The following is a 19156-nucleotide window of genomic DNA, read 5'->3' on the forward strand; positions in this document are numbered from 1 at the left end:
CTAAAATTCTTTAAATGATGGTTTTGTGATATGTTTATAATGTGTTTCATGAGACAACTAATATAAACGATCTAAACTGGTTCATGTCTGTTGGTCTATCCATGTTTTCACCAGTCTGTCCATTTTATAAAAAAAATCAATTTTTTCTAAGGAACTACAAATTACAGCTTCCTGAAATTTGGAATCAAGCTCCATGTGAGCACCCTATACTGTGTGATGCATTTACAAATTCATTGCTTATCAACTTCCTGTTAACCAAAAACTTTATAGCAGGGTTATCTGTAGTGTCAACAATAGCTCATAGTTCCACTTGTTTTTTTTTAGGCTAAGGAGGTGATTCCTTGCGCTATCAAGCTTCTAACAGACAACAAGAATGATGGATTTCTATGGTCAGTACTTGGTACTTTGTATGATAACGCAGATCAGTTAACTGATGCAAACTTTTGTTTCAAACAAGCAGCCAGAATAACAGGAAAGATAACTCCATTTATCAAACAATGGAACTATCTAGGTCCTTTTGTCATTGGAAAAACAGAGTTCGATGGTGACCCTCTAGAGGTATTTGGTGGAATCTACAATGTATCAAAGTATAGGGAACACAAAAATCAAAAGTTTTATTCAGAATTTTCTCCGGGAGGGGAAATTACATGGCAGGTATATAACCAGAGACAGCCAAAAGATGTGATGAAAATTGCACCAACTGTGAACTGGAATGAGTTAATCAATACATTAAGCTCAATGGGAATCACTGAATGGCAGGGATGGGTTGTAGGGGAATTTTCTCTGAATGAGGACAGACAAAACGTTGCTTTACAATGTCTTGGGCACCATACCATATATGTTGATGGGATACCAGTCACAGGAGACGTTTACCATAGAAACCAGTTTTTCTTTGGCCTTCAACTCGATAGAGGTTTACATACTATTTATGTCAGACTAAGAGGAAAAGTTGGCGCTAATTTGATGTGCAGTCTACAGATCAAACAAGTCCCTTTTGAAATTTTGAATCCTCATTATCTACCAGATTTTGTTGATGGGCATGTATTTGGTAAATATATAGCAATACCAGTTGCCAACTACCATTTTTCAAAATGGTTAAAAATATCAAAGATAAAACTAGTCGACCAATCACATGGAACTGATATGAACTTTAAACTCTTGAACCAAGTTCATATTGCACCAGGTCAGATTTTACCCGTAAACGTTGTTTTCGAATCGTCAGAAATATTGCCATGTCAAACTATAGAATTAAAGCTAAAATTAACAACTTCAGAAGGAAGTAAAGATTTTCTAGTGAATTTAAGACGTAGAAAAATAAAGGAATCCTTTCTGTTTACGTTTCTGGATCATGATGGTTCAGTACAACATGCTGCGGCTACATATCCACTGAGTGACTGTATCGGAGAATCTTGTCCTGTTGTGTTGACTCTTCATGGAACAACTGTACCACCACAGAACCAGGCAGATAGCTATAAATACATGGTCAATAAAGAGTTTGTGTATGGGGTTAATGGTGCATGGTTGTTAGCACCTACAAGGTATAATTGATTTATAAATAAGAAGGGGGAGATAACTAAGAGTGAATCAGAAAAAAAAAACATCGCTTTTTAGATACATATGGCTGTCAGTTTTATGTGATTTTAAAAATGTGCAGTGCACTGAGGGATGATATTCTCTAAATCATCAAGATTGATCAGCTATCTGATTAACACTGTTAAAAAGTACTTTTAAGTTTGTTTTTCACAAGATCATGTTTTATATCACTCTATTTATGAATTTAATACTTTTTTTAATTTGTGCTTTGGTATACTGTTATACCCATGCAAATGAATAGAGTGCTTTTTTGTTTGATTTAGATTTTGATTGTTCTTTTCTTAATATATTATGTTCTTGCAAGTGTTGAATTAATACAGTGTATGGAAAAAAATATGGGCATTAATTCAAAAACTTAGACTTGCAATTTTCACACTTTGCAGGTATATGTGAATGATACCAATATCATTGTTATGTAAAATTCTGTCTGATAACAATTAATATTTTATATTTGATTTAGACATGGAGCTCATAACTGGGAAGGTCCAGGAGTACTGACCGCTATGACAGCTTTAGACACGCTCTCTAAACTCACGGAGGAGTATTCTTGGTTGACTATGAAAGCTGACCAAGAAAGAGTTATTTTTGCAGGTAATTACCAGTTTAATAAGGTAAAAAAAAAAATTTTGTTGTTGTAATTTTTCCTACAAGTGTTCTTAAAGTCATATGAAACTTCAAATTAAAAAAATATGATGCATATGTTTTTTATAACTAAATGACTAGGTTTTTGACTAGGTTTTATTATAAAACTTTTGTCCATATACCTTTTTTTCAAAACAATTCAATGATTTGTCCAAATTTAGAAGAAATGTACTTTTTATCAATTTTTTGCTTCCAGTTAACAATTCGCCGATATGTTAAATGTTTTCCGTATGCAGTGAACTCAGCGTGACCTTTCTCGTAAAATCTGTTGATCGCAATACGTATGGATCTGTCATTGAAATAAAATATTATATCTTATTGTACATGTTATACACGTGCTCAATATCCATGCTTCTTTGTTGATTGTTTACTCAGGTGACAATCCGTAAACTACAGCTTCAAAACACAACAATTAATTAGCTGCCATATTTGCACATCATAACAGACCGAGAGAATTTTTTTTTGACGATTATGCGATATGGATGCGTAAAAAATGATGAAATCGTGCACAGAAGACTAAGTTTATGATATATACATGCATTGGTTCAAGAATTGGATAAATATTATTTTTCACCAGTCACTCGCTTCATATGACTTTAAATCATTTATTTTGATATTTTATCATTTTTAAAGGATGAGGCATAAGTAAACTCTGCCTTCCTATTTATTCTACCCTGCTTGCATTGCTTGATTGTGAATCAGAAAAAAAAAAAAAAAAAAAAAATTGAAATATGCATTTGTTACTATGTAAATATATTTTACTAGTCTGATATTATGTTTTACCTACTAGGGGAAGAATAAATAATCAGTGAAAATATTTCTTGCATATTTTTCCTGACGACTTTTATGTAATAGTTATTGCACTGATTATTGTACAAAAGTTACTGTTATCAATTAAATACTAAACTGATTTGAATTATGGGAAAAATAATGTAATCGTTCCTAACACAAGTTATTTTTTATGAAGATATGACATGAAGTACATGTACGCTGGTGAATTTAAGTTTAGAAATTATAAATTTATATTCTAAGGTCATTCCATGGGAGGCCATGGTGCATTAAACTTAGCTACACATTACCCTGACAGAGCATTGGCCCTCATCTCTCTCGCTGGTTGGATAAAAAAAGAAGAATATGGTGATAGTAACCTGTTCTTTAGGTAATTATGTCTACAGCTTGGTTAAATCCCTGCTGATGGGAAGTGACTTCTTATGTATCTGCAGATGGGTTAAATTCACTGTTATGGCAAGTGGCATTCTGAGACTATTCACAGAACATGGTAAATGTGTAGGTCAAACAAGCCTGAATGCGCCATACATTAGAATACATTAATTTCATTCATACTGCATTGTAGCTGCTGTCTTAAGTTCAACAATGGTTACCTTAAAAATACAGAAAAATTGGTTTGCTGTCAATTTGACAGCTCATTTCTTGTTTGAATTATCTTTCTTGATTATTTAAACATATAAGTGCACTACACGTAATGATATAACTGTGTCAGAATAATGATATATGGTAACCATTGAAATATCTTGTATTTTTGTCTTCAGACATGACATAGCTGCAAGCCATGTAGACCCTGGAGTCAAGTTTATCATGGAATCTTCTATCACGGAAAATGATGTTGATAGACATGTTTCTAACTTGAAGGTAAGAAGGATCAGAATATGAAGAAATAAGAGATTTTATTGATTACAAATCAAAAATACTGTAAACAAACTTTCGTGAGTAGAAAAATAAAGCAAATATAAATTGTCTCTAAAATTTAAAACTTAAGATATTTCCTTAACTAATATTAAATAACATCAAGTGAATATATAAAGCACGAAATTATATCGCTGTGGATTGGATTAGAAAGGGCTAAACATGAAAATATGTTGTTTTAGAGTAACAGGATTGTAACAAAAATTTCACAATATACAGTAGATGTATGATCTTGACTACTGTGGTTTCATTATTATTCGTTGGATACCAATTTTCGTGGATTTCGTGGATTTAGGTACAAATTAAATATACAACGAATAACAAATTTTCTATTGGCTTGTATGCAGACTAAGGTAAAAATAAGAAATCAAATATCCACAAACATGTAAGTTTTCCATAATCAACGAAAATTGGTACCCACGAAAAATAAATTAATCCACAGTATTCAGACAAAATGGCCAATGTTATCCTAATAAAATATAATTTTATTAATATTGACTAAAATAGAAGTGCATTTTAAAATTTGATCAATTTTTGTTAGGAATGTTCTTGAGTTGACTCCCTTCCAAATCAACTCCTGAAACTAGACTTCTGTCACATAAAAAATATTGTACATTCAATAGTATAGGAAATTATTTTCAATTCTTAAACTACATGTTTATATCAACATTATCTATGTCATATTCAAATCCAACACTATAAGGATTTAATTATAAATTTCTTGTCACCAATGCCAAGATCGAAGCTGCAGAGTTCTACATTTTCTTGACCTTCTAGGTGACACGAATTTGTCATAATGTTGTCCATTTTAGCCTCTCTTGAAAATAATGTTGGAAAGCAGTAATTTGACGATTAAATTATCATTTCCACCATCTTAGAAAAAGGTTTTGACCATTAAAGAAGATATATAAGGAAACATAGTTATCTATTATTCATATAATAAGTATATTGTAGCATGTTCCTGTGTTGATCAGAACTGGTGCTGCTGACAAGACTGTACCTCCATTCTACCTTAGAAGGATGTATCGACTATTGAGGGAGATAGGAGCCATGGTTAATTATACAGAACCTGAGGGAAAGGAACATTGGTGGTGGGATACAAAGTAGGATATTTTAGTTTATAAGATCAATTTTATAGGTTGCCAATGAGACAATTATCCACCAGAGGACCTTGATGTTAGCAACTACCAGTATGAGTTACCGTACAGCCTTTGGCAACAAACACAACCATTACCTATAGTAACTATAAAAGGCTCCAGCTCAGAATGACAATAAACGTGAAACAATTCAAACGTGAAAACCAGCGGTCATTGGTTATTGGAAATAGATCTATGCATGTTTTGATTGGTAATTTTTTAGCTAAAACAATTGAAAAGCACTCATTCCCTGTGGTAAGCTCTAATAACCCCCACTTTTAAATGTATTTCATAATTTGATTAATACTGATTTCTACTTTTCAGAGAGACGAATGATGGAGGAGTAGTGAATGACAAGTACATTAGAGATTTCACAGCTAAAGCTCTGGAACAGAAGTCAGGGTACTGTCGTGATGATAATTGTAAACCAGTCAGTGAAAATAAATACAGTAAACAGGATTATAGTTTTACTTACACGTGTGTAAATCCAGCATTTGGAGAAGGTCTGCAGGGATTTCAAGTTATTCAGCAAATTACACCTTTCAGACTCAGTCAGATGAAGGTAGATTGCAACAGCACAGTCAATTCAATTGTTACAATTTTTCAACTGACGGGAAAATAAAAGCATTTGTTTTTCAATTCCATTGGTGATTATTTGCCAGTCTTAGACTGCACACACAAAGGTACACCATAGTCTTTCCATTCATCCATCTATTCGTCAGTATGTGTGCACTTCGTACATTAACCCAAATTTGCTGTTACCAATTCTCATTGAATTTTAACACAACATTAGGATTGACTGAAGAAAACTCCCTTTTGATTTTAAGTTCCAGAGTTACAGGACTTTAACCGTTAGATTTAAGGTAATATTACTCATATGTCAAACCATACATGTACCTTCTCGAATATGGTTGGATTGATCTCCATTTAGATTTTAAACATTTTCTGGTTTGTCGTTCCAGTGAAACAGGACTTTAACTGTCAAAGCTTCATGGAATTTTATTAAACTTGGACAGAAGCTTCTTATTAATCAAGACATACCATCTGCAGCAAAATTTTTAAAATATGTTTTATCATTTTTGTCGAGCCTATGACTTCTGTCGCAGAAAGCTCGACAGCTCGACATAGGGATATTGATCCGGCGTCGGCGGCGTTAATTAACTTCTTACAAGCTTAATATTTCAGAAGGTAGAAGACCTGGATGCTTCAAACTTTGTATATAGATGCCTTATGATATGAAGTTTCCGTCTGTCATATGTCCATTGTCCTTGACCTCACTTTCATGGTTCAATGACTACTTGAAAAAAAAGTTAATATTTTTTTTATGCCCCCGCCGTAGCATAAAATTGGTTTCCGTTCTCTAACTTGAGTTTGCCTCAACCAAATGTTATCAAGTTGGAATTTTGTTGGCGTCACTTTAACCGTTCTAGAGTAATGCCCCTTTATAAATGGAAAAATTGCTAAATTTTTAGTTTCCGTTCTCTAACTTAAGTTTGCCTCAACCAAATGTTATGAAACTTATACACAATGCTTATTACCACAAAACACAGATCAAGTTTGAATTTTTGTGGCATCACTTTAACCATTTTAGAGTTATGCCCCTTTATAAATGGAAAAATTCCAAATTTTTAGTTTCCGTTCTCTAACTTAAGTTTTCCTCAACCAAATGTTATGAAACTTATACACAATGCTTATTACTACATAATACAGATTAAGTACGAAATTTGGTGGCGACACTTTTACCATTCTTGAGTTATGTCCCTTTATAAACATAAAAATTGCTGAATTTTTCGTTTCCGTTCTCTAACTTTAGTTTGTCTCAACCAAATATTATAAAACTTATACACAACTGTTCTAGAGTTATGTGTGTTTACAAGTAGAAAAATTGCTGAATTTTTAGTTTCTGTTCTCTACTTAAGTTAGCCTCAACCAAATGTTATGAGACTTACACACAATGCTTATTACCACAAAACTCAGATCAAGTTCAAATTTGGGTAGCGTCACTTTTACCATTCTTCAGTTATGTCCCTTTATAACTATATGATATGCAAGCGGGGGCATTATCTGTGTCCACATGTGGACACTATCCACATTTAATGTAATGTTAATTTCTATCATATTAAGAGTAATAGGATAACTATATTTGGTATGTGCGTACCTTGCAAGGTCCTCATGCCTGTCAGACAGTTTTCACTTGACCTCGACCTCATTTCATGGATCAATGAACAAGGTTAAGTTTTTGTGGTCAAGTCCATATCTCAGATACTATAAGCAATAGGTCTACTATATTTGGTGAATGTAATGATTGTAAGGTGTACATGTCCAACTGGCAGGTGTCATCTGACCTTGACCTCATTTTCATGGTTCAGTGGCAAAAGTTTAGTTTTTGTGTTTTGGTCTGTTTTTCCAATACTGTATGCAATAGGTCAACTATATTTGGTGTATGGAGATATTTTATGATGTACATGTCAGTCTGGCAGGTTTTATTTGACCTTGACCTCATTTTCATGGTTCATTGCTAAATGGTAAGTTTTTGTGTTTTGGTCTGTTTTTCTTAAACTTTAAGCAATAGGTCAACTATATTTGGTGTATGGAATGATTGTATGGTGTATATGTCTGCTGGCAGGTATCATCTGACCTTCACCTCATTTTCATGGTTCATTGGTCAATGTTCAGTTTTCCTGATTAACTTTGTTTCTTAGAAACTATAAGCTATAGGTCAACTATATTTGATGCATGGAATGATTTTAAGGTGTACATGTCTGTCTGGCAGGGTTCATCTGACCTTGACCTCATTTTCATGGTTCATTGGTCAATATATAATTTCCATCGTTTGGTCTGTTTCTTTTATACTATAAGCAATAGGTCATCTATATTCGGTGTATGGAATGATTGTATTAAAGGTGTACATGTATTTACGGCTTGGTTTATCTGACCTTGACCTCATTTTCTGAGATCATAAATGTTAATGTGATCTTTACATTTAGGACTATCAACATAAAATCAATGGTCAGTATAGTAGGCGAGACATTTCATCGTGTGCACTCTTGTTCATTATTTAACTGATCAGTGGACTTAATTTTTTTTTAACCTTTAACACTTGGATTGACTGAAGGTAAAGTTGTTTTTTAGGACATCAATAATTTTGTCAAACCTTTATGAAATTTTACGATACCTGGGCAAAAGTTTTTTTTGTGATTTAAAGATGATATCTGAAGCAAAATTATGAAAATAAATTTTGAATGTTGGAATGTTTCAAAATGTGGACAGAAGCTTCATGATCAAGAAATGGCATAAGTAGAAAAATTCTGATTTTTTTCCTTGTATTTTACTGATAATTGGCAATCAACATTGCACTTTTACACTGACAATATCAAATGCAGGCAAGAGACTAGGTTCTGCATTCATTTTGAATATGTTTGAGAAGTATCATGCATAATTTTTTTGTTAAATACTACCAAGAGTTGATAATCTCAGAAACAACAATCCTTTTTGTAATCTTAAACTAGAGACCTTACCTTATGCTGTCTGAGATTTCCCTTTCTTGGGATTTAGACTCCTGTAATATCTGAAATTTTCACCTATGTAAAGATTCTATGTACTTAATGTGAACCGCAATAACATTTTAACAGCTACAAGTTCAAATTTATTTTCCAGGGTTCCTTGAAGGATGATGCAATGATTGTTGATACAACCAATATACTGAGATTTTCATATAAAAAGAATAACTTGAAGTTGTCCCAGTTTAAATCATTACAGGTATAAACAAAGGAACAATCTTTCATTTTTATCTTTTGCAATGTTAGCAGCTAGTCTGCAGTTAGAATCTGTTCCTCTAGTATAATAATATGAAAGTTTTTCTCTTCTGAACATGATTTGACCATTTCCCAAATTAAAGCACTTCTTTCAAATTTTTAGGACAAATGTTTAATTTTTAAGAAACTTAAACAAACTACTGATGAAAAATTTATTTTTTGTGGGATTAAAATTTCTTGTTTTTTTTCTACTTTTAATTTCATGATGATCAATTTTCGTAGATTCCAGTATGTGAAAGTAATATTCTTTGTAGGTTAAAATTTAGTTGGGGTTTGAATTTCGTGGATGATATCTATCCATGAAATAAATCAAATTAAAACCCCAACGATAATTTCTGCTTTTACAGTAATATGATATGAAAAATTATGTTTAAAAGAAAATGTTACCGTAAAAGGTAACAATTTGATTCCAGGATTCAAATTGCTAGTAAGAGTGCCTATGCAGTTTTATATTAAAAGCAATTGATTAGATGAAATGCTGTTTCCCCCAATAATATATATTGGCTGTCATATTTTCATTTAAAAAGATAGGGGTGCCAAGGAGACGATTAAAAAAAAGTCCAATAAAATCAGACAACACAGTGGCTACAAACAATTAAAAAAACAGCAATAGCAAAATATTACACATAAAACTTATGACTGAGCAACACAAACCATACAAAAAGCCAGGGTTGACCTCATGTGCTCAGGAAGTGGAAGCAATTGCTGCTTCACACTCCCGTCGTGTTGCTCAAGCAGTTGTATTTGATAAAAATTAGGTCAATGATATATTTGGTATATTAATGTTATTCACTTTATTTTTTCTATTTGCAGTATGATATTAAAGCATTGATTAAACCATTTCAAATTTGATATGTACAGAATTATAAAAAAAATAGTATTTGTACTGTAATGGAGTTTTGATCTTTTGTAGGTAGATGGAACTTCAGTGAAGAATTTAGAAGACAAACTGAAAATTTTTTCTACAGTTTATTTTTGTAGAAATACAGGTATGACATAGAATATGGATTCTAATGCAATAGACCACTTCGAGATCGTTGCATTTCCATCAAAAACTTTGGTTTTAGTGAACATCATTCGTGCGTTTAGGGGCATCTTTACTTCCTTCCCATGTTGAGCGAGCGGTTGAAAAAATATGATGCTAGATTGCACGAATTATTCAGCAAATTGAATTCTTATAATTGATAATCAGCACTGCTGTCATTAGGGAATTATGATTTAGTACCTACGAAACAAACATTATTTCTAGTTTATCCTGCATAATGAGGATCACGAAGACGCTTGATGAACTTTAATAGTGCTAGGATACAGACATCCCCCTCTATCTGGTAAATGACGTCATAAAGGCACGCATAATTGACGAACTTTTCCAGTGAAGGACATAACTCGAAAGTGGTCTATTTGTTTGGATGACATGATATATTTATAGAAATAAAGGTATGACATAAAGTATTTATTGATTGAAATGATCAAGTATTGGCTTTTAATATATTTCTGTTTATAATTTATTATAGATGCCTGGGAAGACTGCACAGAAGATTTTGGAGATTCGAGAGGACCTTCATCTTATGGTCCTGCTCGGAGAGTAGCTGAAAATGAATTCTATATTGTTGTTGGTATGCTATTTAGATACTTAAGGAAGTTGACAGTCAAAATATAATTTTTAAACCATATCCAAGATCACAACTCTTTTAGTAATATGTTTTCAAACCATAACATTGATGCCAAAAATGCAAAAAAGGAATCTTCTACTGTTAAGGAAAATGATACTTGAACTGAGCTACACTTTCACTATAATAAAAGATATGGGGGAATACACCAATGAGAAAACTCAATGAAACAAAATTAAAATGACATCTAGACATCTGTTTGGACGTGCTTGACTGCATATCTATATTTATGTTCGTGTTTACATCAGATCATATGACCTACATAATTCTTTGGAGATCATCACAATGATTAATTAGATGACACATAGTGTCAAAAACGCAGGAACTGTTGATACATTTTAACGAATCCATGCATTATTTCTTAATAGTACTTTTTGTAATTTGGATAGACATTTTAGTATGTTATAAATGAAATATGAGAATTTGAGCTGAATCAGTGCAAATGAATTTGACAGCTAATGTCCCTTTAACATCTTGTGGCAAATATAACATGCATATTCAGGAAGAGAACAAATTATCAGTAAAAGAAGACGGATGAAAATGTGCTGTTATCAGTTTTTTGTTTTTATAAAATTAAACATTAATACATTATTCATCTTTTAACTTAATCAAAATAAACATAAGTATATTATTTGGTGTTTTTTTTAACAAAATCAATGATCAAATATATTTAAACATTGTGAAGGTACACAAGATCAAGAGGCAGCCATACACATTCAGAAGTTTGCTGTTTACATAGCCAACCTGTTCTTTCTGACATCTGATACACCAGCTGTAGTTGTAAAGGATGAGGAGCTTGAGAATGGTCAGATAGGTAAAATTTTCACCAAAAAAAGGGGGGGGGGGGTTGCTGTATACATAACCAACATGTTCTTTTTGATATCTGATACACCAGCTGTAGTCATAAAGGATGAGGAGCTGTAGAATTATCAGATAGGTAAAAGTTTTACACAAATAAAAAAATCAATCAAATTGAGATTTAATCAAGGGAGCATAGAGAACCCTTCAGCATAGATTTGTATCCCTCCCTTATTGAATTTCTTCTATATTTTATAGTCACCATGCCATGTGTATTTCCTCTTAAAAAGCTTTTTTTGTACTGCTGTTGTGCAAAACATCAACAGTAAATTACCGAATTAAAAAAAAAGATGGTGATTTATTCTATTTTAATGACAGATTGCAGCACTTGTGATGTTCATTTGAAAATGTTTTCATGGTTGTTCTGTGTTAAAATAAGTGATACCCACAGATATCACTAGATATCCATTGATATAGCCAATTTTTATTCTTGAATTTTTCATTTTGAACACTGTTTCAACACCTGTAGCTGTTTTTGTATGTTATTGACATTTTAATGGAACAACCTTAATTTTTTTTCAGTCTCCATATTCTCAATATTTGAACTGAAAAAAATTATTCATTTTTTTCCTCAAAAGAAAGAAATTGCATTTGTTAGATATAAATTGCATTTCTTCCCTTTTTATAGAAAATTCTAATTTGATAATTATTGGATCACCACAGCAGAATTCAAAGACAGAGATGTACCTTAAGAAAATACCTGTAGAGGTCAAAGGTTAGTAGAAAACTACATAAATATAATATACCAGCTGTAAAACAAGTGCAATTTTTTGGACTGTAGAATATAGATATAAAACTTAATGAATAATGTTTGTTAGAAGCACATTATAGATCTGGTCCAAAGGGCCAAGTGAACTTTTTCATCACCTGTCGTCACTAATCATTATTGTCCCTTAACTTTTTAAGATTAATATTCTTCTCCTCTGAATCTCCTAGACCAAATTGAACCAATCATGGCCACAATCATCATTAGGAAATCTAGTTTTTGCAAATGTGTCTGATGAGATCATTACCCGCCTGCCAACCAACATGGCAGACTTGGCTTAAAATAGAACAGGGGTAAAATGCAAGATTTGTCTAACATCTTGAAAACAGCTATAAATAGAAAAAATCTGACAGGGCACACATGTTTAGGATGTTGAGATCTACCTATTGTCCTTTTACATCAAAACTGTCAGACGACTTCTTATAGGAGTTATTGCCCTTAAATGACAAATTTAACCATTTTTTTGTCATTTTTGCCAATTACATTTGTTGTATCTTGAAAATAATGTTACTTAAAGAGAACATTTAAATTGCTGTAATTGTCTGACACTTCCTTATTGGAGTTCTTACCCTTTAACGCTGATTTTTACCAATTTTTTGTGTTTTTGCCTGTTATCTAAAACTATAATACTGGTAGATAGATAGAAACTTAAATTATCAAAAATGATCAGCAAAACCTACTATAAATAAGTTATGGCCTAATGACTCTTTATTGAAGTTATTGCTCTATAATGATGATATTTACCCTTTTTTAGTGTTTTTGTCTATTTTCTTGAAGCTTACAATAGATAGAAAGACACTTTGAATAGCAAAAATTATCAGCAAGACAAGATCTACAAATAAGTCAACATGGGTGAAACAAGTCAGATGACTCCTTATTGGAATTGCTCTTTAATGACGATTTTTACGATTTTTTGCATTTTTTGCCTACCATCTTGAAAACTATAAAAGATAGATAGACACTTTAAATAGAAAAACATGATCAGCAAGATAAGATCTACAAATGAGTCTAATTTTGTTGAAATCCATAGTAGACTCTTTCTAGGAGTGATTGACTTAAAATGACAAGTTTTTTACCCTTTTTTGGTGTTTTGGGCAAAAACTAAAGAAGATAGAGAGGAACTGTAAACAGAAAAAAAATAAGCAATACAAGATCAACAAAAAAAGGTTTTGTCATGAATTCTTTTCTAGTCCACAATGTTGTAGAGTGTCCATTGTTGAAGATGTACATAGACCTAGGTGAGCGACACAGGTTCTTTCAAGCCTCTAGTTTTAATGAAAAAGAAAAACCTAATAGTATTATTTCTTTTATTGTGCTATGAGATAGCCAGAAAATGAGCTGTACAGGTTATTACTATCACTGTGAATAGTAAAATTGCCTTGGGACTTTACTGCAACTTGGTCTCCTTTCTTCAGATTTAATATAATATTGACTGTTCCAGTCTCATGACTAGAACCTTTCAGCCATGTAGTTTGTTGCTTGATATTATTATGAGAAATGTAAACAACTAGATACTTTCCAGCCTGTGTCATGACTGTATAAGAAAACTGATAAACTCCAGCAACAGGTGTGGTAAAAATACCAGTGGTTGGGTTGTAGCCATTTTGTATATTGGTGACAATTTTGTCAAACTTGATAACACCTTTGTCTCCAGGGGTTTGTGGTTGAGTCAGCATTGATTGAAAGGCTGGGATTCTAGTTCTACTCAGACACTGACAGCCTTTATCTAAAATGAATATAAAAGAAGAAAAAAAAATGACAGTTGTGTATGAAACTTGAAAACTCTTCAAATTGCTTCACTTGTAAACCTTTTTAGTCTTTCATTTTTTATGTGTCAACTGTATATAACTATGATTGCTAGTGTAAAAAATGGAAAAATGCATGGAAGGATGTGAAATAAAAAGTGATTAAAGGGATTTTATTGTATACATTCACATGATATTTGTACCAGCCTCAAAATGAGAGAAATTTCATTAATCATCATGCTATTTTTTCGATGCAGTCTACTCAGTTTTTTTCTGTCATTGGGTTGCTGTCTCATTGACAAATACATTACATCTCCTTTAATCCATAGCTATAATAATCAATTTCAACAGTATGTAATTATTCATATTTGTTGTGATAAAAAGGTTTTATTACATTTTATGTAAAAAAAAATTTAAGTAAAAAAAGAAACTAGAGGCTCTCAAGAGCCTGTGTCGCTCACCTGTATCGACTGTTGTTTTGGAAATCATGTAAAATAAGGTTAAAATCATAATTAATAGTATTAGATACCCTAATAATGATTGAGGCCAAGTTTGGTTTAATTTGGCCAAGTAGTTAAATTAAAAGCAGGTCATCCCATTGTAGTCTTACAATAGTTACTGAAGACCCCTTATCATTATTTAAATTAGTTTTCAAGTTGTGACCATTTGAAATTGTTTTTTTTACAATTTTCCCTTAGACTTCTATAGTAAACCCCTATGTTCTATTTTCAGTTGTTTGGATGACAGGGTCATCGGATACATTTTTCAAACAAGATACCCTATTGAAAATTGTGGCTAAGTTTAATTCTATTTGACCCAGTAGATTAAGTGGAGAAGATTTTTGAAAAAGGTTACAAAAATTTACGAAAAAATTGACTATAAAGGGCAATAACTCCTTACGGGGTCAATTGACAAGTTTGGTCATGTTGACTTATTTGTAGATCTTACTTTGCTGAACATTATTGCTGTTTACAGTTTATCTCTATCTATAATAATATTTAAGATAAAAACAAAAAACTGCAAAATTTCCTTAAAATTACCAATTCAGGGGCAGCAACCCAACAACGGGTTGTCTGATGCGTCTGAAAATTTCAGGGAAGATAGATCTTGACCTGATGAACATTTTTACCCCATGTCAGATTTCCTCTAAATGCTTTAGTTTCAGAGATATAAGCCAAACTGCATTTTACCCACCATGTTCTATTTTGAGCCATGGCGGCCGTCTTGGTGGATGGGCAGGGTCATCGGATACATTTTTATACGACCGCAAAAAATTTTGTGGTCATATATTGGTATCACTTTGTCGTTGTCGTCAGCGTCGTCCGAAGACAGTTGGTTTCCGGACAATAACTTTAGTATAATTAAATAGAAATCTATGAAATTTAAACGCAAGGTTTATAACCACAAAAGGAAGGTTGGGATTGATTTTGGGGGTTATGGTCCTAACAGTTTAGGAATTGGGGGCCAAAAAGGGGCCCAAATAAGCATTTTTCTAGTTTCCAGACAATAACTTGTGGAAGGGTGTATGGATCTCTCTGAAATTATACCTCAAGTTTCCATACCACAAAGGCATGGTTAGGATTTGCTTTGGGGGGTTATGGCTCAAACCGTTTAGGAATTAGGGGCAAAAAAGGGGAAAAACAAGGGTTTCCTGGTTAATGGACAATTACTTAAGACGATTTAAAATCAGTGTAAGGGAGGTAATCCAAACACAACGTTTTGATTACCTCCCTTACTCTGCTTTTAAATTATGTATAAAGAAATGTTGTATTGTCTTGAGATGATTAGCTGTCAATTTATTTTTAGAAGTTACTATTAAGGAATATTAATTTTAGCCATGATTATGTATGTCAATTTCTATTTTAAGACTTTTATGATGTATTTAAATGAGTAATTATGGTTGCAAACTCCATTGGAAATTTGAATTGAGATATGACCATATCTTGAGGGAAAGAATTTTTTTTTTGGGGGGGGGGGGGGGGGAGGGGGGAAGAAATTGTGGGGGATCAATTTTTTCAGATTTCAGATTTCAGAAATTAAAAAGAAAAATTCTTCAAATATTATTTTTTTTGCAAAAAAAAAGTGTGTGTGTGTGGGGGGGTCAATACACAACAGCATAATGTATTGCACAAAAGCAAAAAAAAAGGGGGGGTAATTTTTTTTTTTTTTTTGTGGGGGGGGAGGGAGGGGAGTCAATTCGCAACAGCAAAGTGTATTGCACAAAAGCAAAAAATTTAATATAAATTCAAATCATATAACCAATTCAACTTCTTTTAACTACAGTTATTCTGTGTCAGAAACCTATTATGTGTCAAATATTTAATTACAATCCAAATTCAGACCTGTATCAAGCTCGAATATTTTGTCCATTTTTGCCCCAACTGTTCAGGGTTGGACCTCTGTGGTCGTATCCAGCTGCGCTCGGCAAAGCAATTTATTTAAACTAGATACCCTAAGGATGATTTAGGCCAAGTTTGGTTTAATTTTGTTTAGTAGTTTCAGAGGAGAAGATTTTTGTAAAAGATTACAAAAATTTCTGAAAAATTTACTTTAAAGGACAATAACTCCTTATGGGGTCAATTGACAATTTTGGTCATGTTGACTTATTTGTAGATCTTACTTTGCTGAACAATTTTGCTGTGTACAGTTTATCTCTATCTATAATAATATTTAAGATAAAAACAAAATACTGCAAAATTTCCTTAAAATTACCAATTCAGGGGCAGCAACCCAACAACAGGTTGTCTGATGCATCTGAAAATTTCAGGGAAGATAAATCTTGACCTGATGAACATTTTTACCCCATGTCAGATTTCCTCTAAATGCTTTAGTTTCAGAGATATAAGCCAAAAACTGCATTTTACCACCCCCCCCCCCCCCCCCCCCCCATGTTCTATTTTTAGACATGGCGGCCATCTTGGTTGATGGCCAGGGTAATCAGATACAATTTAAACTAGATACCCTAAGGATGATTTAGGCCAAGTTTGGTTTTATTTGGCCCAGCAGTTTCAGAGGAGAAGATTTTTGTAAAAGTTAACAGACGACGACGGACAGACGACGGATGCCAAGTGATGAGAAAAGCTCACTTGGCCCTTTTTGGCCAAGTGAGCTAATTATATGTATAGAATAACTATATATATACATTGTCTTCTAAAATATAAAATGTATTTGTTCAAGGATTAGAAACAGGTAGAATGTGAGGCTTTGCCAAGAATTTCTGTCCTGTTTCAAGCCAAGTACAAATGTATGTTTGTTCTCTTTATACTACATCTCTTAAAACTGTAACAAATGAAACATTTTGGTAATTATCTATGAAAAGCCAAAGTTTATGCATTTGCAACATTTTGACTGTGCAAATAGCTTATTTGTAGCATAAAAGTAATTAGATATGAAACTAACCTGGACTTTTATGTTTCATTGCCATTTCTAGGAGATCACCAAGAAGTGAACACTCTGAAAATAAACATTCCATCATTAAATGTTTAAATTTAAGTATATTTACTAAAGTTCTTTTTGTAAGTTCATAATTCAACATGTACGCTTAATATTTTTTCCTTACCTCTTATAGTGAACTAACTAAAACCGTTTTTGCTTCTCTGTATTTGAAAATCTATTTGAAGCAATAACTTTTACCCTACTTATTAGTTCCTGTTATCTTATAAGCCAAAAAAGCTGCAAAACAGTATATTCGAAACAATAGCTTTTTATCCAGTATATTAGTTCATTATAATAATTCATTATTTTATTTTCTTATAACGTTATAAATGATGTATTTATATTTACCTAATTTTGTGTCACATGATCCCATAACTATTTCTGCAAATAACAATAGTATTAATACAGTGGCGTAGTAACTCATCTTGATCTCAATGCTGACTTAGGACAAAGTTATTGTTTCTGTGATGTGACTCTTTTATATAGTGTTAGTAATGATGGTATTGCCTGACTTGATGAAAACAAGCCATCAATTAAAATGAAATGGATATTGTAAATGAGAGTTTATCATGCACTATAACATGACAGCAATATTAACAATTTAGATTACATTACTTTCTGCTGAAATTTTTTTGGTATGATTAAAGAATTTTCTTTGGAAGTATATAAGTTTTGTCCTTGACAAAAGGTCCTGGAATACATTGCTTTACATATGAATAAAATTGACCAATATTTACTACTACATACTAGTTGATTGAACCCTCGACTTTTAAGCTGATATGGATTAAAAGGTCCATGTGAGCTTTTGCCATCACTTTATATCTGTTTGCCCTGCTCTGTAATCTTTGCCCTGCATTGACTTATCAAAATTCTTCTGCTCTGAAACTGCTGGGCCTCATCATCTAAACTTTGCTTGCATGCTCTTTAGAGTATCTAGATTGTCACATTTTGTTCCATCACCAAACTGTTATAGATAGATATAGAAAAGATTCGGTCAGGAATCATTTTTGGTTTATATTTAAATAATGATAAGAGATCTAGGGGGAAAAAAGTAATTTAAAACAATCAGCATGCCTCCCAATGTTTCCATTTACTTCAGAATTATCAATTGACTCCCTTTTTGAGTTATTATCCTTAAATGATTATTTTATAAGAAATACGTTAATGAATTCCTTTCAGAAATGTGGTTGACTGAAACCATTGGATTACTACTAAATTAATTATTCTCCTTAATTGACAGTATTCACTTTTATCATGTTTTTTGCCAATTAATTCGAAAACAATAATAGATGGTGTAAACTGTTAACAACAAAAGGGATCATTGATGGAAGAACTACAAAAAAGATTCTAGGTGAGCTCTAAGGAGTCTCTTGTTAAGATTTATCATCATCAGGCATGCTCTTAGCCAAAAAGTTGAAAGTCAAGAATGTATGGACCTGAAACTTGTGCAGAGTAAAATTGAGAATGGAAATGGGGAATATGTCAAAGAGACAACAACCCGACCAAAGAGCAGACAACAGCCGAAGCTCTATCTAATACTCCTTGATTGTTTTGTTATATGTGTGTGGACCATATTAATACTGATTTTTCCCATAAAGGAAATTATGTAAACACCAGGAGTTGGTTCACAAAAAAACTTACGACTAAGATTGATTGTAAGTTACAAACAATTCAGTATACTTACGATCAATCTTTGTCATAAGTTTTTTTGTGAAACTGACTCCTGCATATAAGTAATGAAATTCATGTTTTTGATTCCTTTTTATGTGTTAATTTGAATTAAAAAATTGAA

At 32.4% G+C, this 19156-nt stretch overlaps 2 protein-coding genes across 16 annotated transcripts in view; one reads left to right on the forward strand and one right to left on the reverse strand.

The window, feature by feature from the left end:
* LOC127699106 (uncharacterized) overlaps positions 1-19156 on the forward strand; it is a 197993-nt gene that overhangs the window by 4635 nt on the left and 174202 nt on the right. For all 15 annotated transcript variants that reach the window (XR_007981082.1, XR_007981077.1, XR_007981083.1 and 12 more), the window contains exons 3-13: positions 325-1538; positions 2054-2184; positions 3268-3394; positions 3786-3885; positions 4894-5042; positions 5400-5637; positions 8733-8834; positions 9804-9879; positions 10405-10506; positions 11246-11374; positions 12047-12133. Coding sequence is in view for 1 of the 15 variants with exons in the window: in XM_052202845.1 (XP_052058805.1) it covers positions 325-1538; positions 2054-2184; positions 3268-3394; positions 3786-3885; positions 4894-5042; positions 5400-5637; positions 8733-8834; positions 9804-9879; positions 10405-10506; positions 11246-11374; positions 12047-12133 (2455 nt within the window). In the remaining 14 variants the exon portion in view is untranslated. The remainder of the gene's footprint in view (positions 1-324; positions 1539-2053; positions 2185-3267; positions 3395-3785; positions 3886-4893; positions 5043-5399; positions 5638-8732; positions 8835-9803; positions 9880-10404; positions 10507-11245; positions 11375-12046; positions 12134-19156) is intronic.
* LOC127699146 (complement C1q-like protein 3) lies at positions 13478-17816 on the reverse strand. Its single transcript, XM_052202900.1, has 3 exons — positions 17713-17816; positions 17329-17382; positions 13478-13910 (listed from the first exon to the last, which is right to left on the reverse strand). The coding sequence occupies exons 1-3, from the start codon at positions 17786-17788 to the stop codon at positions 13492-13494; spliced, it is 549 nt and encodes a 182-aa protein (XP_052058860.1). The 5' UTR covers positions 17789-17816; the 3' UTR covers positions 13478-13491.

This window comes from Mytilus californianus, unplaced genomic scaffold (genome assembly GCF_021869535.1).
Source record: "Mytilus californianus isolate M0D057914Y unplaced genomic scaffold, xbMytCali1.0.p SCAF_4, whole genome shotgun sequence".
NCBI classification, from domain to species: Eukaryota; Metazoa; Mollusca; class Bivalvia; order Mytilida; family Mytilidae; genus Mytilus; species Mytilus californianus.